The 27855-nt window shown below is 39.6% G+C and overlaps 2 protein-coding genes across 5 annotated transcripts in view; one reads left to right on the forward strand and one right to left on the reverse strand.

Annotated features, from left to right (window-relative positions):
• The window catches only part of RNF19A (ring finger protein 19A, RBR E3 ubiquitin protein ligase), a 56724-nt gene extending 49709 nt beyond the window's left edge, over window positions 1-7015 (forward strand). For all 3 annotated transcript variants that reach the window (XM_056484751.1, XM_056484752.1, XM_056484750.1), the window contains 5 exons: window positions 10-124; window positions 2136-2297; window positions 2953-3166; window positions 4286-4429; window positions 4792-7015. In XM_056484751.1, the coding sequence (XP_056340726.1) occupies window positions 10-124; window positions 2136-2297; window positions 2953-3166; window positions 4286-4429; window positions 4792-5485 (1329 nt within the window). In that variant the 3' untranslated portion in view covers window positions 5486-7015. The remainder of the gene's footprint in view (window positions 1-9; window positions 125-2135; window positions 2298-2952; window positions 3167-4285; window positions 4430-4791) is intronic.
• Window positions 7016-11330: 4315 nt separating this feature from the next.
• Window positions 11331-27855, reverse strand: part of SPAG1 (sperm associated antigen 1) — a 37793-nt gene continuing 21268 nt past the window's right edge. For both annotated transcript variants that reach the window (XM_056484585.1, XM_056484584.1), the window contains exons 13-19: window positions 26544-26696; window positions 22308-22477; window positions 19213-19354; window positions 18155-18281; window positions 14885-15049; window positions 12664-13032; window positions 11331-12504 (exon numbers count right to left, since the gene is read on the reverse strand). In XM_056484585.1, coding sequence (XP_056340560.1) covers window positions 12373-12504; window positions 12664-13032; window positions 14885-15049; window positions 18155-18281; window positions 19213-19354; window positions 22308-22477; window positions 26544-26696 — 1258 coding nt within the window. In that variant the 3' untranslated portion in view covers window positions 11331-12372. The remainder of the gene's footprint in view (window positions 12505-12663; window positions 13033-14884; window positions 15050-18154; window positions 18282-19212; window positions 19355-22307; window positions 22478-26543; window positions 26697-27855) is intronic.

The raw sequence follows: 27855 nt of genomic DNA on the forward strand, positions 1-27855 counted from the left end.
TCTTTCAAGATTCACAATCGATACGAAGGCAAAGACATTTCAAAGCACAAGCGAAACTTGGCTATAGCAGGTGGTGTAACCTTATCTGTAATTGTTTCTCCAGTTGTAGCTGCAGTAACTGTAGGTAAGTAAATACTACTATTTTGTGTCTTGGTAGCACCTGGTAGCAACCAGAACTCTATAAACATTCATGAATAACACAGCTAAGTGCTGTAGTTTCCTTTTATAGGTGAAGGAACCAAGACAAGGAGGAGTCTGAGGTTATACATTTATTGGAGCAGAATCAAGAATACAGTACTTGATTTTAATGTAGCATTTCCCAAAGAATAAAAAACTAATTTTTATCTTGAAAACTGAAGTTTCCACATTGTCACATCTGGCTTTTAAGATTGAAGTATTTAAAGGATTTTTAGATGACCAAGAAAAAAAATGTTGCCTCAAGGTGTATTCATATTTTAATAACTTCATATCAAACTTTTCTTCATGTAGAGAAAAAATGGTCTCTTACACTTAACATTGCAGTAGCTGACAAACCACTTGTTTTGCCCTGGGAGTCAGTACAAAGTGTATCACACTCTTTACCATGGTGATTGTTGAGGATAGCATTTAACGAGAATCTTGCTGTTCCTTACAAAATAGTTGTCTCATCTGCCCAGGTAATTTCAAGATAATTGTAAACCCAGCTTTGTTTTGAAAGGAGGGACTTGCCTGACACTGCCTTGCCTCTGTTGCAGCACAGGCATCTTCACAGTTGGACAGTAAGCTGCTGTGGATAGCTGACTCACACTAAGGCTCACCAGTTTAAGCTGGCTCAGCCCCCTGTACACACAGTTTTGTCTGCAGTGTTCCCCTTTGTGCCAGAAGCAATACTTAGTAATAAGTAACCTCTGGAAGACAAGGCCACTTTCAGGCAGTGGTGGTTCAGACTGGCCAGGAAGCTGTGGCTTTAAACTGCTTGTTATCAATGGGGGACCACTGTGCAAATGAGGATATGCCAGCCATGGTGTCAGTCTGCATTGCATTGTTCTCGTGTGGCTGTGGTGTCAGATCCCTGCTGAACAGGTGGTAGGGGACACAGTCTCATAGCTATATTTATAGTTCTGCCTTACTTCATTTCTCTCAAGCTGTTTCTTATTCCTGCACAGAGATGAAACATGGCTTTACAGGGAAAGTAGTTGGGTTTTATTTTATGGAGTTTTGCTCTTGCCCCATTGCCATTGACATATGGCCTCCAGTCTTAAGGCATTGTGAGGTTTCCAGAATAATGACCATAAGAATATGGAGTTCCTCCTTGAATGTGAGTAGTTCTAGTGAAGGAGACTTTGTATAATTGGAACCCTTCTTTTAGATTAGACTGAGTAGCCTTTCTATTAGGTCTGCTTCTCTCCTGACATTTTCAGAATGTGCCAACTTGACATTTTTCAAGGGTTTTTGTACTTTCTATATATTTCATCAGCAAAGCCATAAGATAATTTAATTCATATGCCAAAGGACTAACTTCTGTCATCCACTCAGGGTCCTGGGATGGATGTGTGTGTATCTGTGTGCTTCAGTCTACAGTTCCTTTAGCTGGTTTCCCTTAATTCCTGCCACCATACTCCGCAGAATTGTTTACCTCTAAGGAAAACTTGTACTGAAAAATCCCAGAATAATAATAGTGTTAAGTCCTATTAAATTGATAGCAAGGCCACATCTCTCTTCAGTGGATGTAAATTGAAGTCCCATATTAAAGTAGTAGAGGTACTAACATTTTTAGTTGAGTAACTTTTGAAATAGGTCTCTGCTATTTCTGCCTCTCAGGTGGAACAGTGGAGTCCACAGTGGAACTTTTGTGAATTCTTAAAGTACTTTAATTTCTTTTGTAAAGTATGCTATGGACATGCAGAAAGTATTAATTCATCAGTCATTAAGCTTTTTTTTTTACCAGTGCTGACAGAGGACATTCTTCCTGCTGAAAGCACTTTCCTGTCACTTCACCTTAATGATTTACCAATATTTCTTAATTTTGCTCCCTCCCGATCTCTTTCTAGTGTAATATTAATCAAATATTAAATAATCTTGGAAAATGAAATTGCCTTTATGAAAGGCTCTAAAATAGAAGTCACTTTAATGAAAGACTCTACTTCCCCCTGTAGGTATTGGTGTTCCTATTATGCTGGCTTATGTGTATGGAGTTGTTCCAATTTCCCTCTGCCGAAGTGGAGGCTGTGGTGTGTCAGCTGGCAATGGAAAAGGTGTCAGGATAGAATTTGATGATGAAAATGATATAAACGTTGGTGGAACAAATGCAGCTGTAGGTAAGAAAATTCAATTTTCTATAAATATGGGCTTTGTGACTTGTATTTTCTATCTTATATACTAAAGTAGCTATTTGCATTTGGGGCTGCTTCTGCTCACTGCTGAAATTGCACCTCTCAGATGATAATTGTTTCTCTGTGTCATTTTGTGCTGGGCTATATTACAAGTATTAAAGCTTTTCTTGCCCATTTTAATCAAAGCCAAACTCAAGTCTTCTCCATAGCTAAAAGTTTTAACATAGCATTAAATGTTGCTCCTTCAGAATCCTGGTTTGTGGAATCAGGTTAGAGTTTTTATTTTTAAAAGGGCCAACTAAAGACTGGTCTGATGCTTCAATTTTTTGATTACATGGCACTGTCCTGTGTGATGGGGTCTGTCTGCATTCCTTTTATCCATGTTTCCTGTCCTATCCATGATTCATTTTTTGCTATCTTAAATTTGGGATGTGAGGCATAGCCGTTACAGCAGCTCCAAGAAAGGTGTATTTAAATTATTTCTTGTTGTTTGTAGTTTTTTGGGTTTTTTTGACAAAGTTCTCTCTCTGTGACCACACGTTTTATAAATCCTCCTTCTCAGCATAGTTTCAGGGTGATGGTCACAGTGTAGAGGCAGCTGGGTGCTGCTCCCTGTGCGAGGGCTGTGTGTGTGTTGCAGACACCACGTCGGTGGCGGAGGCGCGGCACAACCCCAGCATCGGGGAGGGCAGCGTGGGCGGGCTGACGGGCAGCCTGAGCGCCAGCGGCAGCCACATGGAGCGCATCGGCGCCATCCGCGACAACCTGAGCGAGACCGCCAGCACCATGGCCCTGGCGGGGGCCAGCATCACCGGCAGCCTCTCGGGGAGCGCCGTGGGCAGCTGCTTCAACAGGTGGGCAGCTGCCTCTTGTGCTGCTTCCCAGGACAGGGCCTGCAGGCGGGGCTCAGAGGGAGTCAGCTCATCTCTAACAGTTTTTGTTCTCTGGTGCACCTCACCCAAAAGCCTTCAGTCAGCAGGCACCAAGCTGTGCCTTCAGAGCACCTGGGTGGAGTGTGGGCTCCAAATGGACTTCAGGAAGGAGGGGAGGTAGATGAACACCTGGCCTTGCCAAGGTGGCAGCTTCTTGTCACATGCCCAATGCTTTCTGTGAATTTTGATCTTTCTGGTAGTTGGCTCTCCTGCACCCTGAAGAGAAAGGGAGCATATGGGGTTTGGGGTGGAATTTCCTCCTTAAATCAGCTGCCAACCCTGCTCATTTTGAATGATTTGGCAGTCCAAGCTATATAGAATAAAGAGAGTGGGATAGTATCAAGAATTCCCCTCTGCTGGGACAGGTGTACCAGGCTGTGACTGCTGAATGAAGTATGCATACCCTCTTCTTAAAGAGCTGTTTCTTAAAACAGAAAAAATATTTCAATTTCACTTCAGAACAAAGATAAACAAGACATTTGGAAAAAAGCTTGTAATTTGATTTCTGGCTTATCTGCTGAGCCCAGTTTAAGACTGGTTAGGTTTCTATTATTCCTGTTGCAGTTGATAGCAATACAATGTAAAGCAGAATACTGAACACAGTTCTCTGCCTCTTATTTGATCAGTAGTAATCTGCAGCAGGCAATACATGGGAACCATCATGTCTTGAATTTATGTACCCTTCTGATTGTTTTTAGAGTACTATATGCAGAAGAACTGTAGCTGAACCGGGAAGTTGTCCTGGTTGTAAATCTCAGGAGGGAAAGAATCCAGAATTTTTGGTTAGCACCTTTAGGAAATTAATCTGTTTTTGCTTTGAGGTGTTTTTGTTTGCTTGGTTTTAATCAAGAAATAGTAATTTTTGATAATGGGAGTGGAGAACATGTGACAGTAGTGTAAATAAGCCCATCTGTCCTGGAGTGACTCAGGAACTCTGTTCATTACTGACTGACTTGCTGCCCTCTACAAAGTGACACTAATTTTCAGCTAGTGTGCTTTAACTGCTGTGGTAGTATATGCAACTCTCTCTTTCTCTCAAAGGCTGGAAGTACAAGCAGATGTGCAGAAAGAACGATACAGTCTGAGTGGAGAATCTGGCACAGTTAGCTTGGGAACAGTCAGTGACAATGCCAGTACCAAAGCAATGGCAGGATCCATTCTGAACTCCTACATCCCTTTGGACAGGTAAGAGAAATGTGGTGAAAATAGAGTATTTATAAGCCTTGCTTATTAAAGGATATTTTAAGCATGCCTCAGCTGTTCTACATGCAAGATTACACTTTGAAACTGTAGATTTTGTTACTAATGGAATTGCATGTGACTGCTTAGTGCATTTTCCAGGGTTATTTCCAAAGAGGAGCACCACTGCTGTAGCTCAGTAAAGTGTTTGGTCGTTCAGACTTTGTGTTTTCCTTGGGGCTGTTTATTTGGTTAAACATGTCTCCTTGCAAGATCCACAGTGAAAGTGAGAGGGATGAGAGCAGCAGGAGTTAGTTCCACCCTCCGATGGCCGCTCACACTCACGGATTCTCTCTCCCCCGTTGCAGGGAAGGCACCAGCCTGGAGGTGCAGGTGGATATCGAGTCCAAGCCGGCCAAGTTCCGGCACCACAGCGGCAGCAGCAGCGTGGAGGAGGGCGGCGCTGCGGGGCGCGGCTCCGGCGGCAGCGGCAGCGGCTCCGGCCCGCCCGAGGGCAGAGCCGGCGCCGCCAAGTGGGCCAAGGACAGCACGGCGGGCAAGAAGTGCAAAGGTAAGCTGAGAAAGAAGAGCAGCATGAAGATTAATGAGACCAGAGAGGACATGGATGCTCAGCTGTTGGAACAGCAAAGCACAAACTCCAGTGAATTTGACTCTCCCTCTCTGAGCGATAGTATTCCATCTGTAGCAGATTCGCACTCCAGCCATTTCTCTGAGTTCAGTTGCTCAGATATGGAAAGTATGAAAACTTCCTGTAGCCATGGTTCCAGCGACTATCACACTCGCTTTACCACAGTCAGTGTTCTCCCAGAGGTGGAAAATGATCGCTTGGAAAACTCTCCACAGCCGAGTGGAATCCCTGTGCCTGTTCCAACAGCCCCGAGCGCTGATGTTCCACAGCTGAGTTACATTGCTGAGGAAAGCATTAATAATGGATCTTTGACAGATGTAGATTTGGGTGTTGGTGAAACACTGAAAGAAACAAACAACAACCATTCACAACAGGCTGTGGAATTAAGCACTGCTGTTCAGACTGAAATGTAAATCTGTAAGTGCTGCAAAAATATATTTGCCACTAAAGAACCCTGTCTCAGCTGATTGAATCACATGCGACTTCCATAAGTTTCAGGTGACCAGCAGAAGCAAGGTTTTGATAGAACTACATTTTCTATATACTTGTCTGATAAGGCAAAATACTTCCTATGGATCTCCCACCTGTGTGAAGAGACATGAAGGCTTTAACCAAGTGCATTACAGCAGTACAAATACGTCCATGTTTTGTATTTTTGCCACAACTTTGCTTGAAAGCGTATACTTGGTGTATTTAGATAAAAATTGGTAAATTCTTAATATGTTAAATGCTGAAATGAATAATATGTCCTGCACTGTTCACTTGGAAAATATGGGGTTTGGAATAAAGGGTGTTAGCTGAGTATTAGTGACTTAAAACCATTCTTGTGTGAACTCTTAAATCTAAGGGAAGTAGAGACCTGCAGAGACCTATACAAACATACTTCAACAGTGAATATTCAGAATGATAATTTTATTTCATAACTGGACACACACTGTATTTAGAATGCATGTAGAATGAACTGCATATCTTCAGATGGATGTAGCCTGTGTCAGAAGTGTTTGTATGTGTGTACACTTTGAGCAGGGTTATGGCTTTTACATAATTTCAAAACATAAGAAGTTGGTACTTAATATATGGTGGAATGGAGACATCACCTGTGTAGAACAGTGGGGTTACCTATTTATTCATGCAACCAATCATGCAGCAGATAAGGCTACTATATAGTGTATAAAAACTGTAAAGTAACAATACAGTGATTTCTAAGCATTGTAGGAAAGCAGATGCAGTCACCTTCCATTAGGGGGAAAATTGGTGCCCCGTCCATTCTTGGTGCCTTTGGAAAAGACTGGGTTTGAAGTGCCTGGTCGTTTGAGGATTTTACTGTAATGTTTTCCAGAATGTCCTCTTTGGCCACCTTGGCTCACAAAAGAAAATCCTAGTGAAAAAAACGACTGTCATAGATATAGTAATGAGGTATTGGCCTACCAAAGACTCACTCAGGCTTTAGTGGACATGACATCTCTTTGCAAGACATGCCTGTCTTCAGTCCCAGAATCTTAAGTGCAGTGCAATGCCTGCCCAAGTGCAAAGATGGGTTCCAAATATGCTGGCTTTTTTCTTTTTCTTCTGCTTATGGAAGATGTACAGCTGCACACAAGCTGAAGTTGGCCAAAGCGCCTGCACTGTTAACATTTTTTTGCTAAGTAATTCACTAAAATGAAAAAAAAGTCGTGAATCTCAGAATAACAGTTACCAATGTTCTGTCTTGTGTTTCATGTATTGCCATTATGGTGCTACTGGAAGTTTGATTGGATGAAGAGAATGCCATGAGCTACAGTCCTTCCATGACTTATCCTCACCAGTTCCAGTAATAGCTTATAACACTAGTGCCAGTTACGTTATTTGGTAATGCTTGTTACAGTATTTGTATATTTGCAATTCGGTTTTGCTCAATAATACGCGTGTAAACTGCATATCTGAAATAAATGTCTAAATACTGACTTCTAGTGGCCTGTTGTTTCATGTGCTGATCAGCCTTATGAAAATGGGTATGTTCCCAGGGAGCCTTTTTTCCAGACTGCTCTTACCTCTTTCTGTGTTTAAATATTTTTATTTGATTAGCTGTGTTTTGGAGGTTGAATGTTCTGATTCTTGGAGATGTAAGATCTAAAGTCAGTTGCATTTTGTACAAGATTTCAGCCTTCTCTAAGATGAAAAGAAACCTGAGCTGCCTGTCTGGCACGGAAGACAGTAAATGTTTTGTGAGAGGGATGCAGTTCTGGCCTGAGCTCTTTAAGCAAAACTGCACCACTTGGTGCATGTCAGATCACTGACTCGACTCAAACTCTGTTTTCTCTGTCTAAAACAGTGCTGTTCTCACATGGCCTGCACAGAGTTCTTTCTGAAACACCACAGACTGGCCAGATTTTCTGGGTAATACCTGGTGGTTTTTGCTCAGCTGAGCTGCCTGCCTGTTCCTCAGGCTCATTGTCTCACCTGCATCATGAGAGGCCAAGGAAGTGAGAAACTAAAACCGACGGGGATGCATTGCAGAAGCCCAAGCTGGATTGCCTCATCCCAAACCCATAAGCAAGTTACACTTCTGTCAGATGGAAGAGCTATTTCAGCAGGTTTCAGCCTACCTCTTAATTTCTCAGGACCTCAGTTTTGCCGTGCAGGTAATTGGAAATATGGTTTACTCTTGTAAATAAATATTATCAAATAATATCATTATTTTCAGTCACTCTGAAATAATCTGATCGTTTTTTACATCACTTTAAGAGGTAATGTTAAATGCAGGTAAGTTTTTAGCAGAGAACTGATTTGCTAATTAATTTTGTAACATTTTTTAATTTACAAGTAATATTTCACAAGTGGGGTAGTCTTAACAGCACCAATAAATTTAATGCAGAATTTTGAGTCTATAAAAAAGTAAAATATATACTTCCATTAATACACTAATGTAGAAGATGCTTCTCTTACTTAAAAATCTACTGTAAGAATTCAATAATTTTTTTTTCACTGAAATAAATTACAGGAATGATCAAGCTTACATCTGATCTCCCAGTATGGTGGTTCTTTTTCAGAATTTTTTTCATGATTCCTGGCTAATTTGACTAATTCATGTTGGGTTGTGGATCTTGAGGAAATTTATTGTAGTATCTGCTGTATCTGAGACTATTTGAGATAGTTACAACATTAGGTAAAAGCCATCATAAAAGCTTTTCTCATGATGTTTGCACATCTTTTTTGTAGTGAAGCATCCAGGCTTGTACATCCATCCTTTCATTCAGTGTCACAAAGTTTTGCATGTGTGAGCTAACTACTTTTTACTGTTGCATAAAGATTTTTTTGACTGACTGACATCTCTTCCAGTCATTCACATTGATTTTTAAATAGTTGCCTACTTAGTAATACCACCACTCTCATGGATAATAATGCATTTTAAGGATAATCAAGCAGAAGGTTGAAAAATTCTGGAATTAATGAACTTAAAACCCATTAATATTCTAATTCAGGTGAAATTGTGGCAGTCTTAAATAGAAGCTTTAGAATGATGTTGAGATTTATTTAGAATTGCGTTCTGAAATGGCAAAGATCTGAAGAGCACAGTTACCACTTGGCTGCTCCTGCCAGTCCCAAAGGTGACACATGGTGTTCCCAGGTGGAATAATCTGGTGTTGCTGTGGGAGCAAAATGGTTTCCTTGTGAGGATTGGAGAATCCCCAGGCCTGGTCGTGGTGAGAAGCACAATCCCAGATGGTGGCAATGTTTTTGTTTCCTTTGGTCTCAAAGAGTAGAAGAAAGAGAGAAAAGTGGCTGTGAGGTACTTGGTAATCAAAGCTGGTCTGGAGGAAAAGGAGGAGTTGATCCCAGCCTCATGGGTGACTCTGAACTTCTGTGCTGAACACAACCCAAGTGTTGGCACATGGCTCTGGAGATGAATCTGGCACCTCGTGTGCCAGGCCAGGTCACTGAGTGTCTGTGAGATGTGACAGTCTCAGCTCCAGCCTGCACGCAGGGAGCAGCAGGAAGCGTTTGGGGAACAAACCCAGCAAGCTGCCAGGTACAGATCTCCTTGCACCAAATCCTGGTGAGCTGGCTTTATGAAAGGACTGGTTTTGATTCCATCTCAACAGTAAGGGCATAAGTTCCCAACAGCCTAAACTGGTGTGGTTGTGTTTAGACCTGTGCTGATGGGGTTGCGTGGGCTTGAGCTTCCCTTGACTCACAGGCTGCATTCTCAAGACATTTCTGAGCACAGCATTCTGTGTGAGGGGCACTTCATCCCCTTGTAATCCTCTTGCTTACAAGGAAAAGCACTCTCATGTCAATGTGTTAACGAGGGTGGCATTTAGCAAGGAGCAACCGAGAAGTTGCGAGAAGATGGCACAGCCCCAGCGGGAGGCTGGGTCTGCACTGAAATGTGTCCCATCCCCGAGTCCCAGGGAGGAGCAGGGGCTGGGCTCGGTGATAATTCATCCCCCTGGGCCAGCGGGGTGAGCCCCTGCTCAGCCACCGGCCTCTGTCCCTCGGGGAGCTGCAGCTCTGCTGAGCAGTTACACTGACTTGGGTCATAAATCCTCGTTTACAGCGGGGAAGAAGCTTTGCTCCCTGCTGTTCAAAACTGTTATTTTGTTTATTGTAATGAACAAGTCTAAGTCTTCTGTGGCAGCCACAGGAATAGCCCTGTATTGTGCAACTGGATTCTGTGAAGCAGAGCAGGTTCTGATGAGTGGAAATACATCCCACATAAGGGCTAGGGGGGGTGGTTTGCCACTGAGGCTGTCACCACTGCTGGCACCACTACGCAGGGAGAGGGGGAAGAGTGGTGGCCCTGTGGTGCATTGACTTTTTGGCCAGGGAAGCAACCTTGCCATGCTGACACTCAGCCCTCAAAAATACTTTGAAAGGATCAAAATAGCAACAGTGTGACCCACCCCCCTGTTCCTGTGCTATTCCCTGGCCACTGGCTATATTTTTAGTGGCTGTAAAAAGAATCTATCATCTTTTGTGTGAAAAGCAGGGATGTGTGTCCAGGAGCAGCTGGGTCTCTGCAGGCCGGGTCTGGCTGCATCATTGCCACTGCAGGGTCATATTCACTGCCCTGCTCATTGTCTGCAGAACCAGCTCTCCTCCTTTAGTCCTGCTGTTGGGTTTGGTTGGTTTGTTTTTACAGAGGTGGATGTTGACACTGGGGGAGGGAGTGACAAGCCAGTCACATAACACCATACTGGGATTGGGGTGTCCCTGCCACAAAGCCAGGTAAGATATTTGGGGTTCTCTTGCTCCCTCCCCACTTTTGCCCACTCTGTTATTTCTGGGTGCTGTGTCCCCACTGCAGTGCTGAGGTGGCAGCTACAGCCCTACCTGTGCCTGGCAGAGCAGCCAAACTGCAGAACACATTGTGATTACGGAGGGCAGAGGGAAACAAAAAAGCAGCATAAATAAAGGCCAAGCACAAAGCAGAACCAAGATTTAAAATACAGGCGTGTTCAAAAATAGGAGGGGAATGTTAGACCAGGAGTGTCAGGGAGGGGGACTGCCCAGGGAGAGATGAGCTCCTGGCCCAGCAGTGAGGAAAGCAGTAATTCAGCTCTGGCTTCTCTGCTGACCATTACACAGATGGGTCAGAAAATGCGTTTTGCAGCAGGTCCCATGGTGAGCAAGGAGCTACTTTTGCTCTGCAGCTGCTCCAGTGCCACACCTGGGATGCTGTGGCTGCCTCTGTGCAGAGGCCGCTCGGCCTCACCTGGCCAAGGACCTTGTCTTTGACACATTTGCTGTTCAGCTGCAGCTTTTGGGGGCTGCAGAGATTGCTCCCACAGTTTCCCAGACAAAGGCAAGAGGAACAGACTTAGGCAGCCCTTACCTGTCAAACAAATGGTGAAATCCACATCCAGATACTCCACTCTGCCTTCCAGTGCTCTGATGCTGCCCTTGTCTCGAGCGGTTCAGACCAAAGCGCCAGTACAGTCCCACACGTGTTTGAGTCAATTTTTTTACAAGTTCTGCCTGTCGAGCCCTCCTAAATGCTGGCTAAAATCAGTGAAACCTCAATGAGGCAGGACCATCACCAAAATGACTGCAGGCAATGCTGGTGTTTTACATCCTCAACCAGCAAAGTTTAGGGTCTGCCTTAATCTGAGGAGGTCACACACACAAAGTGAAAACCCGTTAATTGCTAAGTATCAGTTGTACTGATGATGCTTTAGGAATTAAAATGCTCATTCCTGGCACTTCAAGCTGAAACTAATAATCCACATGTCAGAACTATAAGCCTAAAGTGTACTGAACAGAAGCCATAATTATACTTTTCAAGAAAAAAACTTTATTAATATACACCTGAGAAAAATTTTCATTAGGACAACATTCTTAATGATACTTCTGCAGTGCTAAGTGAGTCTGATACACATTTATATCACCTGTGCAAAGAAGGCATCAGGGTATCTGAAAAATTTAAAAATTCACCTTCAAAGGAACTTTGTCAGTATCCGATATAAAACATAAGTAATGCCTGAAATTAAAAAAAATAATCATACTGGTCCAAAAAATTGTTTTTAGTTTTATAAATGTATCTGTAAATAGAAACAGCTGGAAGTTTAAACAATCTTAATACAAAACTCACAGTTAAATATTTCTACTGTGAAGTGCAGCCACTTTTTCTTCTGTTACTGCCCAAAAAGAGTCAGAACACCAGCCATCTTCCTGCACACAGAGGAAAAAAGTTCTCTGTGCACTAAAGATTACTCACTTGTTAGAAACACACCCAACCATTTAATAATTGTTTCCATGACAAGCTAATATATCAATCATTCACCTTTTTTGTTGAGATTTATTGAGCCAAAATACTGAAAACTGTTTTGTACAGACCAGGAATAGTGAACAGATGGCCCACAGGTGTTCTCTGAAAAATGTTAATACCTTTTGTAAACTCATTTTAGCAAAGGTACTGCTAACTGACCCATTTATCTTGAAGACACTTCTTTACTTCCTGAACACAGAACTCACAAAATGATGTAACAAGTGATGACTAAGAGTGTATTTACCTATTGTACCATCAAGGTATTTCCCATTGCATATATAATGTAAAATATATTTTTCTGAGTCTAAATAAAATCAGTATGCCAAATGAAATGAACTCTATTACTGAACACAGACAGGCATTAAATTCTGGAGATGTATACAACTACAAGAAAAAAAGAGCAGCAAGTTTTAAATGTGTATATGCTGTCAAAACAAAGTAGAATTCCAGCAGTCCAGGTAAAGACCCACTTGAATCCAGGCAAGTCTGCAGAGTTCATTCATTCAGCTTCTAACATGAACTATATGCATGCAGCCAATGAACTTCAACTTCCTAAAGTTCATAAACCTTTTTAAGGCTCTCAAGATCTTCCAGTGAGTACTGATCACTCTGGCTTTCTGAAAGTAAATCAAACAGTTGCTGTACCTCTTCTTTTTCATTTTTGCTAAGAAGGGCCACCACCACCTGAAAAAAAAAATCCAACAAATTTCATAAACAGCACAGGCTGACTGAAAACCATATCTAACAGAGATACAAAAGTCAGTGTGTTTTTTCCTTTTAAGATATGAAAATTTCCTTTAGATTTCTGTGCAATTTAAGGATACAATCAGTCTACGTTCTTACCTTAAATCTTTCTGCTTTGCTTAAGTAGAAAAGGTGCTGATATGCAAGGCCAGGGTCTTTTCCAGCTACATAATGTTCCAAAGACTGGATAAACACCAGAAGGATTTCTCCTTCAAGTTTGTTACTTAGCAGCACTGGCAGTCTTTTTGGCTCAGTAATTGTTAGAAGGTCTGCACAAGCAGCTTTATCCTTAGTGGCATTCACTGCGTTTACGATCTGACCGAAGTCGTACGCGTTGGATGGTGCAGAAACACGGAGCTTCTCGGGGCATCTCCACGGCTCCCGCTTTGGAACAGCCTCCTCAGCAGCAACCTGGGGAGTCTCAGCATCTTCTGGTGTCCTCTCTTCCTGCCCATCAGGCTCAGTCACCTTCACAAACAAAGTGGCAACACATCACTTAACCTGGACACAGAGAAAACCTGAAGATTCATAAACTGCATTTATCCATCACATCACTGGATTAAAGCTGCAGTCTGCTCTTCATACAAGAAAGGGATCCATGTTCTTACACTGGCCCCAACACAGGAGCTCTGTAATTTCCCTTTAAAGGCTCACAGTCAAAAGTGTGTTTTCTACAGCTCCTTTTCGCTGCTTGGCACTGCACTGTGGAATCACCCCTGGAGAGCACTGGCAGGAAGGAGGACTCTACACACACATTATATGTGAAGTTCCAGAAGACAGGGACAACTGGAGTCAAGGCAGCAGACACTGTTCCACTTCTCTGCTGTACCCCCAGGGCAGCACAGGCACACGGCAGATGGATCAGGTTGTTGTTTGGAGTCTTGCTTTGGAAAGAGAAAGCTCAGCATGGATAAACTGCCTCACTATCCACTCACTTCTCCTGAGACTGCAGCCTCCAACGAGTTTCATGAATCAATCATTAAAAATTAACTATGGAACTATGGGGCCAACTGCATTTGCTAAAATCTCTTTCAAGCCATCAAGAGTTGTGAAATTAGTATAACCTAAAACTTACTAAACAGGGCCTCTCAATGCCAAGTATTTTGAAAAGTATGAAGATACTGTATTGCACAGAATAGAGGATTAGTAATTTTTGGAAAATACTGCATTTGATTAATAGACATTTTTTTCTATTTTTCAACAATCCTTACAATCAAGAGAGAAATCTTGACTGTCTTTTATATAATTATAGCTTGAATAGCATGGAATAATGAAAAATTTTTTAGAACATTTTTCTTTGCAGTCTGTTTTCATGGAACTACCTTATACTACAGCAGGTAGAAGAGGGGGGCCACTCCACAGGGGCAGTTGTAATTATGAGAGCAAACGTAAATGCTTCCTGTTTCACCCCTAGAAAAATTACCAATGCCAGCAACATAGTTAGCTGGTCTCTGAGCAATGTGGTCACTTCCCAAACCTCCTCTAAACACCTTCCAGGTCTCTTTGTCACAGCTCAGAGCTTAACTAACACTATACCAGCTTATGCTGGTTACATAAAATCCCATGAGCTCGTGACAACCTGAAGTACTTCAAGAACACTTTTTTTCCTATATTAATAACTGCAGCTTCTATTATACCACATTCTGAAATTACAGTATCAAATTACAGTATCCCTATGCAGATTGTTAACATGAAAAGAGGAAAAAGAATTCTTAAACGACCAGCCAAAGCTACAATCCAAAAATATCAGATGACTGAGAAAATCCTTTCATCACCTAATTCCACTCAGAACTGTTCAAGCTAACGTTTTGATCCTGTACATAACATTACATCCCATGTTTCTTTTGTAAGATCATACAGATGTTTTACTCTTGCTCTTTACGGTAGGATTTAACTTTTCAGACTTGTAATTTTATGGTCAGCACAAAAGCAGCCAGCACATCTGCTGACCACAGACCTCTGCCAGCACAGCCCCAAAGGCTGCCCAAGGAGCACAGACTTCAAAAACAAAACTGCTATTTCACTGTGAAACATGTATTTCTAAGTTTAGGCAGCTTTTGTTTACAAGGAGCATATCTTCAAGTTTAGTGCCATCTAAATGGACTATTTTCCTTCCTGCTGTAGTTCTGAACATACTTGTGAGCAGTCCAAGCTTTATCATATGTAAAAATCCTCCAATATGCCCTCAACATGATGTGAAAGATGCAACACCATTCCCCCAACGATATAGATTCAAGATAGGCAAACAAAGCTTTAATATTGTCTCTTCATATGTGTGGTTCTGTTGTGTTTGCTTTAAAAAAATGAACAGGTATACCACCTCTTGTATGGTTATTTTCTTCCCTTGCATTTGTTGACTGCCATCTCCAGCACTGCTATCAAGGTGAAGCAGTTGGGTTACCTCCTCTAATTCCTTCTGTGCTTCAAGAACATTTGGATCTATTACAAGTACCTTGTTGAAATCGTCAACACTGGCTTGATAATTCTGCAAGCAGAAGAAAATATTTTTCTCGTAAGCACATCACTAGAAAAATAAATCTGAAGTATCATACTGTCCTTTACAAGTAAGAAAGGTCAAAATAGTGGGATCTAGGCATGAAGTAGACAAAAATAATCTAAATACTAATAGCGTGATTTCATTAGAGGAGAAAAAAGAAATGAGTTAATACTCTATGACTAAATACTTCCAATTAAATATGAAATAATTTATTCTCAGAAACCTATTCCCTGTGTAAGAGAGCAGACTATTGAAGTTTGTAGCTTTTAAGCATAATTTCTTACAGTGTAACATTGCCTCGCAATTAATATAAATGAGTCCAGCAAGTTTGCATACTTGCTTTGCCAGTAAGAGAGTTAAACTGAGCTTTGATTGAAGATGTATCTAATCTTCCTGGGCTTCAATCCAATAGACCATCTCTTATAGTGAAATTTTGCTAATACTTGAGAGGACTGGGATTATGTTATGACCTGTGGGCTAAACAAGATTAGGACAAACATAGTGACAGAGTGGCATTAGGACACAGTTCCTCAATAACCAGTGTTGTAATTTGTTTAATGTTATTATTTCAAATTTTTTCTGCATAATTACTATTTTTTAGACTAAACTTTCTGGAGAGACAAAGTTAATAGCATCAATTGAGGAAGACTAGAACTATCACATAGAAAAATCAAGACATCTCAAGGGCTGGACTATCAAAAACAAAGATGAAATGCAGCAGTAAACAGTAGAAGACAATGCAGACAGTAAAAGATCAACTAATTTCTTGTGTGAGTGGTCTAGTATTTCCACTGTTCCCAAGCAGCATCATAAGGTTACTATTAAATCATCTGTATTATCATGGAAAAAAAAATCCTCATGTACTACCTGAGGTAAATCCTCAGCACCTCAACTGTATCAGAGGAACCAGTGTCCAAGTCACTCAAACTCTTTCCCCCATTTTGTTCCATACTGGTGGCCAGTATTCAAGGTGCAGAGAAGGCTGCAGGCCATATCAGTAATGAACTGAAGCCTGCCAGGCCATGAAGAAGAGTGAGAAAATGAGAATTATGTACCCCAACAAAGGAATGCACAAAGGGGTCAGGCTGCCTTCATCAGAAATCCACTACTAATTAAGCATTTTAATTACAGATGTAAGGATTCCTAACTATAGAGAAATGAGATTCTGGAAACAGTAACAAGGGTCAGCAACAGCTCTACTGAATTTAAAACTGCCCAACAAAAATCCTACAAGATGACTGTACCCAAAGCAAGGGAGTGTACAAGAAGCTGCAGGAGATGCTGTCTGGGGTCTTGTGTCCTGTGTCACAGACCTAACCCATCTCACTAACAGTTTTTCCTGATCTTCCCTTAATTACATCCCAGTAAATCTGTAAAAAAAGCCCTCATTTACTACATTAAATTCCACTGCAGCTTTTGTAGTTAGATGTGTGTCTAATTGCATACTAATAACACTTCCCACCTTAGCTAGGTCTTTGCCAAGACAGAGTTACAGAGTTATTTGTCAATTTTGGATCAATTTTATCATTTTCTCTCATTTTACCTATCACTTTCATCACTTAAAGTTAAATCACAGTTAAATTAGCAATAATGAAGGCATTAAATCTAACAATAACAATACATTTTGGGATTCCCCAGCTGAAACTATTCTGGAGTTCAGCAACACTGTTTCAGGTTGTCTTCAACAATACAAAAATACCACTTTTTTTCTAGGATATGCAAAAAAGAAGTCTTTTCTCCAATTCTCCACCTTCTTCATGGATGTGTAATATCCTTTTTTTCTGTCTGGTAGAATCACCATGTGCTCATATTTATAGTGATGTTTTAGCAAGTTTAACAACATAAGGTTAGAGATGATTAATACCAGGTAGTTTAGCAGAGTTACAGAAAAACGTTACACAAAATTAGGACTTTTCACACTTTTAAAATTTCAGAGCTACTGCAACAGAGGAACGAATGTATCACGTTCCTTGGACTTGCATTTGGAATTATAACATGGAATGGGCATAGGCTGGTATGCTTCTTAAGGTTCTCAGGTGATTTGCAAGCTGAGACATAATTCAGTAATTTTGTGTTAAGGCATCAAACATAATGGAGGTCTGAGTAAGTGTCCATTCCTTTGAAGGACAATGATGAAACTCGGTGGACCTCCAGTCCACTCCTACAACAGGGAAGACAACACGTCAGATGCTTGTTTAAAGACACTTGTACATTTAATAAAAAGCAGGTGATGAGAGCTGCCATCACAAGCCCACAAAATCAAGAAACTGATCATTCACTACCAAGTAAGAGCTGATGGGTAGAGCAAGGATCGCTGTGGGAGAATTATGGAGTGTAAAGGCTAATTCAACATAACTGAAGATGGGGAACCAGCAGAGAGAGAGACCAACAGAACGACATAGTTTAAGTGATGAACATGAGATTTTAAGTCCCATTCAGGATGGACATGGACAATGTGTCTGCACTTATGATGATCAGGTAAAAGGATACTCTAAAAACTGTACATAAGATGAGCACTGTAGAGACACCACCACCATGCAGATGGAAAGGAAAAGGCTGAGTACTGACACTGCTGCAGAGTAACAAAGTACAGTACTGACAAAGAGTTGTAATGAATTTGGGGGAAGAAAGATAAAACAATGATAATTAAAACCCCAGTTTAATATGACACTTAAACATGAGCAGATGCCAAGACAGCTTGAGACTTTAGTTTGGACAGATGAAGACAGACTTGGAGAGAATCCATTTGTGATCAGCAAAGTTATGGTAAACTCCTTGACAGATAAAACAGACTGGGATACCCAGAAGAAGAATACTAGAACATTAGAACAGACCTGAAACTTGTTTGTCCAATCTCCAGTCAAATCTTACTTATTGTAATATTCGAATTATTACATCAATATGCAGGTTTTTATGTGGCAAGGATATTTATATAATGTACATATTTTATGTACATGCCTAATGCTCTACCAAGTAATAAATCATCACACTGAGTTTGCATTCACTCATTGACAGCAACTACCTTATTGCCTTTGAAGAGGATAAGCAAGTTTAGATGTGCTTAAGAATACCTGCCATGTTCTTTTTCCTCACCTGTAATCCTTTGTACGCTAGTGCTCTTCTATAAAAAGCTTTAATATTAGAATCTTCTATCTGAAGAACATGATCGCAATCCCGCTTAGCCTCTTCATATTTATACAGTTTCAAGTAACACAGAGCTCTAACACAGAAAAACAGAATATACTGCAATTTAAGCAAATTCTACAGTGCTGTAGCACCAACATCTTCTGAGTCACAAATGTTAGTTACAATACTTCAAATAATTCAGTCTCAATGTGATTTTCTTTAAGTACATAAAACCATTAACTATCAAGAACATCACAGGATGGATTTGGAGAAGGCCAATTCCTGCAATAGAAGTCAAAATTCAAGTACGACTAATGCTTGAAGTTAAGCAAGTATGCAAGTATTTTAAAAGCAGAGCCTATGTTAGTACAATATAATAGTACAGTGGTTAACGTAATAAGGATTTTATACAGCCATTCTGGGTAAAAAAGTGCTCTGGATTAAATAAACAACACTGCTCTCTGTGCCTAATTATTACTTGGAACTCTCCTACTCAAGTACTGGTCTAATCAAATCCTTCTTAGGTTGTAGAAGCTGATAAGATTACAGCATAAAGAATTATACTGCTGAATTAGGTCAACCTTTAAAATAATGCTGATGTTCTTACTTTTATACTATTTACTTCTATTTAATACTGTGTTCTTACTTTTGTTTTCTCAGAACGTACATTTTCTCTGAATTATTACTCTTCATATCTGAGATATTGCTACTGCATGTTAAGTTTTTAATTCAATTCATACCAGTATTCTTAAAAATATCTCAAAAATTCTATGCTAATTATAATTATATATATTTATTATTGCTTACTCTATTTATATAGAATATTTTAAGATATATATCAGTGACATTAATACTTGTTCCCCTTGAAAAACGTTTTTCAAGAAATCTGTTTTGTTATAAACATTCACCAAGTAGGAAAAAAACCCCTTTTCACAACGAGTGAAGGGATCCAAAAATCTTTATTTGAAATTAGAAAATATAACTACTGTTATCCCATAAAGCAGCATTAGCTTTTGGATCTTTACCTGTTAGTGTAGACAGTATATTCCTCAGTATTTAACTTCATGCATTCACTGTATTTATTTGCAGCTTCTTCATATTCCCCCATTTTTACAAGATCATTGCCTTCATTTTTCAACCTCTTGAACTTCTCCATAGCTTCCTCACCTACAGCACGAAAGGATCACAGCGTCACGTAAGGTCAGCTCATTAAGGGTGGCTGAATGATCTGTGCAGACTAAGGATTAACGCCTGGCAATGAGTCCCTCCGTCACCCTGCACTCGGCCATTCCTGTCCCCAGCCTCCCCTGCTGCTCCAACGAAGGCATGGCCAGACCTACATTGGCTCAACAAGTATTTCCCATCCACCTGCTCTGCTGAAAACAATGGGAAAGGAATAGACAGCTCTAAGCTTCCCCAGTTTCTTTGTGTCCACTGTGTCCACTGAGACCCTGCTTTTACTTACAATGGTGGAGATTTAATCAGCAGGATTAAAGGCCTTCCAGATCTGCACCATCACACCAAGGTGGCCATAGTTTGATCAAATGCTCTCTGCAATCAACTACAATTACTATGCTAAACTGACAATAACAAACAAATCATCACATGAGATGGAGTTAGGGATACATCGGTAATATTCTATTAAGAACTATTTCTAAAAGATGCAGTGAAGAACCTGGAAACACCTAACTACACTTTAAAAAAAAATTAATAATGTGGTATTCCATAATTGCCTTTCCTTCTTAATTCCACATAATTTGCTGCAGACACTTTTGGCTACAGTATTTTGGCTACAGTTTAGGCTACAGTGTTTAGCTGTGTTTGTAATGAAAAATTGATCCCGACTGCAGCTTCATGACTCTGTTGTGAGCAAACAGTAATTAGCAACATAGCTCTGACTTATTCATAATGAAATAATCTACTTTTTGCACCATGCTAAAGAATATGAGCCCCCTGCCAAGCTTCAGGTTTTCAACACTGTATAGAACCAACAGTTTTAACCAATAATTGAACTCACTGAGATCTTTTATAAAAATCAGGCAGTTTCCTATGCCAGAAAACTACATGTGGACTTGGGGAAAAAATAAACTACATGAAACACACAACTAAATTATAACTCAAGTTGTAAGACACAAAGAAAAACATACAATTTTTGCAAAAAAGTGTCAGCCAACAGTAAGTTTTAACTACTGACTGAACATTATTGCTGGCAGCCTTTCAGTACTAGCTATCAGTCAGGTCTCTCTGATGCAGCAGAGGCCTGAGAAGGCAACTAGAACATTAAGAGTCAGCCTTCAGTGAAGAGAACAGTTACACAATCAATGTTTAATATTTCTAAAAACAAAGCCTATTTGCTCTGCTTGAAATAGACTAAGACATGTTTTGCATCAAAATGCTGCCGAGCACTTGGAGGACACTCAGTATTGCAGTAATGCATTAGACACAGACAACCCCATCACTGGTACATATTTGGTCAACAGCACAGTTACAAATTGCAGTCACCCCTGTTGTTAATCAAGGGGAGATTATCTTCAATACTACTTTATACTGAAATAAACTCAAACTTAATACTTCAATAAGGAATCATAGGGTTTTAACCCAATGCAAAGGGAGTGTAATGTCAGTAACAACTGAATCAGAGAGCTTCCTTCACCTTATTTACTGAAGGAGAAAAGTGGAACTTGCAATGAAGGGGAAAAAAAGTCAGGAAGGAAGTTAGCTTCCTAGAGTTCAGTACTCAGTGTATGTATGGACAAGTCCAGGACATCTTTGAAAGGTGTCACCTAAATGTCTTCTGCCAAAGTTGGGTATTTGTTCGAGTGGTGGTTCTTCTGAGGCAGAACTGCATTTTAACTGCATTAATGATGTCAGGGAAACCACTGATGTTCATGTCCTGGGGGACATCAGGCACAGCACTGCCAGCCAGGCAAGGGAGGAGATTGTCCTGCTCTGCTCTGCACTGGGGTGGGCTCACCTCAAGTGCTGGGGGCAGTTTTGGGCACCACAATGTAAGAAAGATACTAAACCTTTAGACAGCACCCAAAGGAGGGCCACGAGCATGGTGAAGGGTCTGGAGGAGAAGCTGTATGAGGAGAGGCTGAGGTCATTTGGTCTGTTCAGCCTGGAGGAAACTGAGGGGAGACCTCACTGAGGTCTTCAACATCCCCTCAAGGGGAAGCAGAGGGAGATTATGCTTTGGGTTTTAGCTTTTATATTTTTCAGAATCTCTGCTGCTTAGCGTGTGACTCTGAAACTTCATATTAGGTGTTAGTAAGTTCTCTTCACAGGATACTTAGACAAAACAATCCCTTCCCAGCTAGAGAATCAAGGGCAACTGGTACCCAAAAAGCACAAACAATGGCAAGGGAAAGGGGCAAGCCAGGGGTCTGATACTTCATAGCCTGGGACTATTGACCCCAATATGTAGATGAACCTAAACTTATAAAAGTGTCAAGACTGGTGACTGGGAGCTGTCTTGGATTTGATCTGGGTGTATCCCCAGCTGGGCTCTTGCCCAAAATGCATCCTTTTCAATAAATAACTATTTTATCCCTTTTGCTCTGTCTAGTCTCTGCTCCAGGTCAGCCTTTCCAGGTATCATGGCAGGCACTGATCTCTTCACTCTTGTGACCAGTGACAAGACTCAAAGAAGCAGAGCTAGGGGAGGTTTAGGTCGGATAACACAAAAAGGTTTTCACCCAGAGGGTGGTTGGGCACGGGAAGAGGCTCCCCAGGGAAGTGGTCACAGCACCAAGGCTGACAGAGTTCAAGAAGGGCTTGGACAATGCTCTCAGGCACATGGTCTGACTTTTGGGGTGTCCTGTGCAGGGCCAGCAGTTGGGCTTTAGTGATGCTGATATTTTCCTGATGAGTATTTCTGCTGATTTTATATAATTTCAGAAATTACATGCTGAAAACTACATCACTTGATTTTAAAAAACTGCCATAACTGCTCCTCAAAGCACATTAAACTTCATCATGTAAATAACACTAGTTTACTTTAGCTTTTCACAAAGGTCTCTTGACTAGTATTTTCTAAAGCAGTTTCTTTGACATTGTTAAAATATATTCAATTTTCTGGTTTATTTTCTGAATGTGTATTTGCATTAGCTATACATACGATTCATCTGCAGTTGTTCTTCTCTGCTGATGTCTATAGTACTTGGCTTCTCTGAAGTGAGGGCTCCTCCATCCCATCTGTGAATCTGAGCAGCAACTGGAACAACTGGAATTGGTGGCAGCTTCTCCCTCCAACTGGGACCATCCTGATCCATTAGTATCTTTGTTATTCTGAAAAGAACAACACCACCAATATGATTTCTCATATATTTAACTCACACCATAATAACTTAAAACCGATTCAATACTGCAGTGTTCCATTTATAAAAAAAAAAAACCTGAACAATTATCTTTAAGGTTAATTTGAAAAATATTATCACAGCAGTCAACAGTATCACATTCATTTAAGATTTAGACTTTTTCCACTTTAGAGTATTATGCTGGCATTTAGAAGACAAGCTGACTTCAGCATGACCTGTAAATATTTAAGCCAATGACTGATTCTGCAATTAAGCTCTAAATACTCCCTACCACATCCAGTAAAGAAATACAAAACAAAAATCCAAACTATGTATTTATTTTGGTTACTGTTCTCAGCTGCATATAGGTGTTATTTGTGGTAATTGTAGATTACAATATTCTCAGGTAAAATGTGATACTTAGATTTGTAATTGTCAAATGAAACCTCTTCCACAGCAACTGTCTAAAAATTAATGCATATCACAAATTAGTCTGCATTAAGTTGCATTTTATAGTTCTATAGTCAGAAATGTATTGCTCAATCCCTATTTTAATTGCATATAAAAACTGTTTAGTCTTTCTTAAATCAACACGTATCTGTATGTCAACTATTTCCACATATGTGTGGTTCAATCCAAAAACTATTTAACTGGGATTTTCCCATTGCCTTTTTCTCTTCTGGAGAAAGGCATAAGAAGACATAGTAAGTGAAGCCATTTAAGTATTCATGGCTCCATTGGAAATTTTGTAGTGTTAGAAAAAAAAAAGTCAATTATGAGAACAACAGTGTGATAAACATCTCCTAATCTCTAAAAGGGCTTAAGAATCCAGTTCAACTGGTAAAAAGTCTAACTTGTAACTGAACAAAGGAAAATTCTGATTTGAGTAGCAAAGCAAGTCACATGATATTACAGGAAACAGAACTAAAGGTGCACCTCTATCTAATACAGGAGTGAAAAACATACTACTTGAACACACATCCAAAACTAAAATTAAGAACCTTGAAAGTGACATGAAGAACAACACAGAAGGGACATAAATTACCCAATGGAGTTTTCTTATTTACTTTTGTTCTTTTAATGTATCTGAATAAGAGTTATTTAAAAAAAAAAAGTGTCAGTGTAATATTTTGGCAATAAAATCAGAGCACTCAAGACCATACTCTTTTCCCATTGTGATCTGACAAAAAACTAATACAAGAAGGAGCACCAGTTCTAATCTCCTTTATGTAAAACAGACATTACCAAAATATTTAAAAAAATGATAGAAACTAAAGTCTGTTTGTAGAGCTATATAATAAGCAAGTTTATGTCTTATACTATGCTGCTGTTCTTGACTTGAAAGTAAATTTCTTCATTCACATAATCACATTCCACAGTGTAATGTAGTTGCTTTATCTGTTTTCTAAGTGATCAAAAAGACTATTTCAATATGTGTTAACTGCACATGCCTGTACCATTCCTAAGTATCTTAGAGACACCACCAATGTGGCTTGTCAAAGTACTGCTTTCCCCTAATTTTAGTAAAACTTCTGGATTTTAATGATAGCCTGAACTCAATTGCCAAGAAAAAAATGTGGCACACTATCCTAAATTGAACAACCCCAAGATTTACTCAGCAAAACAGTACACTCCATATTAACATGTCAATTAATTTAGGTATTTCCCACACAAAGTAATGGAGGAATTCTACAGGAAACCAGAGTCATACTGACTTCCAATTTAATTTGTTTTTCCATTTATCATAATGGACTTTAAAAGATGGAGGAAAATATCTGATGATCAACTGATTTCTTGTAATATCATAATGAAAGCAGAGTCTTTTGCAAAAATGCATAACTGTGTGCCATGCTTAGTTTAAAAAGCACAGGCGTCTCAGGAAAAAGCTGGGACAAATACACTCATTTCCCACCACCAATACCCTGACTTGACTTAACAATCCTGCAGTTCTGGAGGAGATCACAATTTTCTTTCTGCAGTATAGTAGTCAAATGGGACTTTGTAAAGACAGCTTCCCAGTTATTGCGTGCAACGTGCTCACTAATATTAAATGAATGGAGACAACAGGAATGAAACTTCAATTTAGTAGGAGTAAATGCATAAATATATTCCCACACATTAGAGCTTCTGTATTTCTAACAGAGAAGAGCAAATAATGAAACACTCAAGAGGAAATGAAAATACACGAAGTAGGAAATCCACTGATGTTCACAAAGCTAGGAAAATGCCACTAATTAAAAGCATGCTTGAAATGCAATTTCCAGTTATTTGACACACACCATTAAAAGAGCTAGTCCTTCTAGTTTCTCTAAAAAAAAAAAATCACCTCAGGAACCAATAAAAGACACAATTTAACATCATCTAATCAATTAATAAATAGTAAAATAACTGTTTATCCTTGTTTCCATTATATACCTTAACTCTTATTTCCATTTGATTGCAACATGATCAGGTAAAGGCTTGATATTAAAAACCCTTGTCTTTTATGTGAGTATTAAAAATATGCAATTGATTCCAAGGTTTTCAGAAAATCTGTTTAGCTATGTAAGCACAGAAAGACAAGCTTCAACACGGTTTATCAAACCCACCCTTGGACACAAGAAAAATGATGGATTTTTCCTGTCAGGATCCTACAGTATAACTCTCCAATCTCCCACAAAAAATTAAAAACCAACAAATCCTCAAATAAAAGAAGGTTAAGATCCTAATTTAACAAACTCAAAAAATATTACATTTGGAGTAGTTTCTTTAAGTTAAAAGGCAGCAGAGTAATGTTTTTATAATTTCTTTAGAAAGGTCTCTTTGAAAATGAAAACGAAAGCTTTAGTACAGTTTCAGTTGAAGTTTCAAGTGATAAGATAATTTTTTTAAAATATAGTTAAAGTTCAGTAACACAAGAGGTCTCTGTGGTTTAGAAACTAATAATTCGCAAGCAAAAATGAATTACCAGCAGAAGAGAAGAAGGAAGAAGCAGCTGAAATAAGGTGATGGGTTGCCAGGGAGGAAAAGAGTAATGAGCAGTGAAGCTAAAAACATAAGGCCTAGAGAGGAGAAAAGGAAGAGTGTTAAGGGGAAAAGGGAAATAAGCTTATTACTAAGCAAGTTCCAAGTCAAGGAGAAATATGAAAAGACCATCTGCAGATAAAATAAGCCAACAAGATTTTTTAAAAGTGTAATAATTACATAAGCAATTACATGAGGATAAGCAGTTATTCCACCAATCCAAGTGCTCTATTATCCCCACACATACAGAAGATCACTAACAATTTTTGTGTTATTAAAAAAATAGGACTTCTAAGAGATTATGAAGTATCACCATTTCCTCTGGTCAAATAAAGAGAATTTAAAGTAAGATACTATGGACTTTTTAATTAATAGTGCAAGTGCTCATGGCCTTGCCTTAGGAAGAAAGAAAACCATACTAGATTCCACTGTAAAAGTCACATGCATGTGGGTTCCTGCTCAGTGATTAATGGCTGTTCTGTTTCCAGCTTTATAGTATTAAAGTGTAATTAGAGAAATTCATACCTCTCTCTTGGCAACAAGAATTATTGTTGAAAGTATTAATACTTAAAAATAATATTCAATTATATTTTTTACACCTCTAAGCTTTGTAGCCAACCACTTTATCAAGCTACTTCAGTATTTCCACAGCTGCAGCATACAGAAGGATTCACACTTAAAATAAATCTCCAACTGCCACATAAAGACTGTTAATATGTAGAGGAAACAGCATGTCAGAGAAATGGCATGGACCTTAAGTATAATTTTATATAGTAGAAAATAGAAGTTAGGGCAGAAAACAAGTGGAAGCACTACTGAAAAACACCAGCCTTAAAATATTTAAAACATTACATATCTGAAAAACGGGAAAGGGAGCTACTGCTAGGAGAGGAAAGCAGAAATTATGGGAAAACAACTAAAAGAACTGCCAATCCTCCATAATGAACTAGCTGTGCAACAACTCTGAAGGTACAGAATAGAGGGAGCATGTAAGACAAATCTGAATTCTGTTTGTCTGTTTTGACTGTTATCAGAGAATTTCCATATGGAGTTACCTGTTAGCACTGTCATTTGCTGCTTGGATGCTGCTGTCTATCTGCAGGACTGTTTTATAATCAATGTATGCCTGTCGATACCTCTCCATTGACTCATTTGCCATTGCTCGCCGTAGGAGAGGCTTAAGGGAAAATGGCTGAAGCTCCAGAGCTCTGGAAAAGCAAAAAGAAAAATGCAGGATTGAAAAAGAGTAACCGAAATCAGAATAATCAAACTGTTTCATGATACACACAACTATATGTAACTCTGTGATTTTAGATGGCAATTAGAATAAAATAAGTAAGGAAAAAGGGATTGAGTGGTTCATATCAACACGCTAAATTACACCCAGCTTTGAAATTGCTTGTGTTTTTACTACAGCTTACTCTAGTCAAAGCTCTATCTTCCATCTGGAAAACTGCTCTCATCACCAAGATATGATTAATGTAATGGCACCTGCTTAAGAGCAAAAGCTATTTTTCTTAAGTCATGCCTAGATCTACAAGGATTTCATATATATGGTGCTTTTGCTTACATGAATTTCAGTTCTTCTTCTTTAAATGAAAGTATGCACTTAAAAAACACATTTACTAGGACAGGAATATACACCTGTCTTTCTCTGGACTTTAGGTTTTTGCCTGTCTTTTGCCTGCTTACATTTGTGATTGTCTGCCTGGTCAACACCAAGTTCAACATTGTGCAATTAGAACTCCTTCCCAACACCATACATTTTCCAGCAACATGAAGCGGTCCACAAAGGCTCTATTTCTCAAAGACTACCTTCTTTCCAATGATTCTTGCTAAAGAGAGATAAACTTTTGAAATAGTGAAATTACGATGAGTCTAGACAATTTGACTTCATGAAGTCATAAAGCAATCCAGACTGAGATATCCCAGCTTTCTGCTACAGATACAGTCAGCTCCAAGATCAGACCAGGCTGCTCAGGGCTTGATACAGCTGGGCCTGAAAACCCTCCAAGGGAATCTCTGCCCAGCATCTCTGGGCAACCTGCTGCAATGCCAAGCACACTTCATGGGGAGAAGGTTTCTCCTAAAATAACCCTACACAGTATTTTACTTTGAAATCAAATAACCTATTTGTAGATCATCTATTGTATTGTGCAGCTTTCTGAAGATTTATTTGACACTGCCTAATTTACATGTGTGTGCAGGTTTGCAGTTCTGCTTCCCAGTCTCTAAATTATTTCTACCTCTGTATTATTTCTACCCCTAAGCATCATGAGTCCTTGTGCATCCAGGAAATATGCATGACATTAAGGACACTATCATTAGCTAGTAAGAATAAAAAGCTTCTAATTGGTAAGAAGACAA

Source organism: Oenanthe melanoleuca, chromosome 2, assembly GCF_029582105.1.
Source record: "Oenanthe melanoleuca isolate GR-GAL-2019-014 chromosome 2, OMel1.0, whole genome shotgun sequence".
NCBI classification, from domain to species: Eukaryota; Metazoa; Chordata; class Aves; order Passeriformes; family Muscicapidae; genus Oenanthe; species Oenanthe melanoleuca.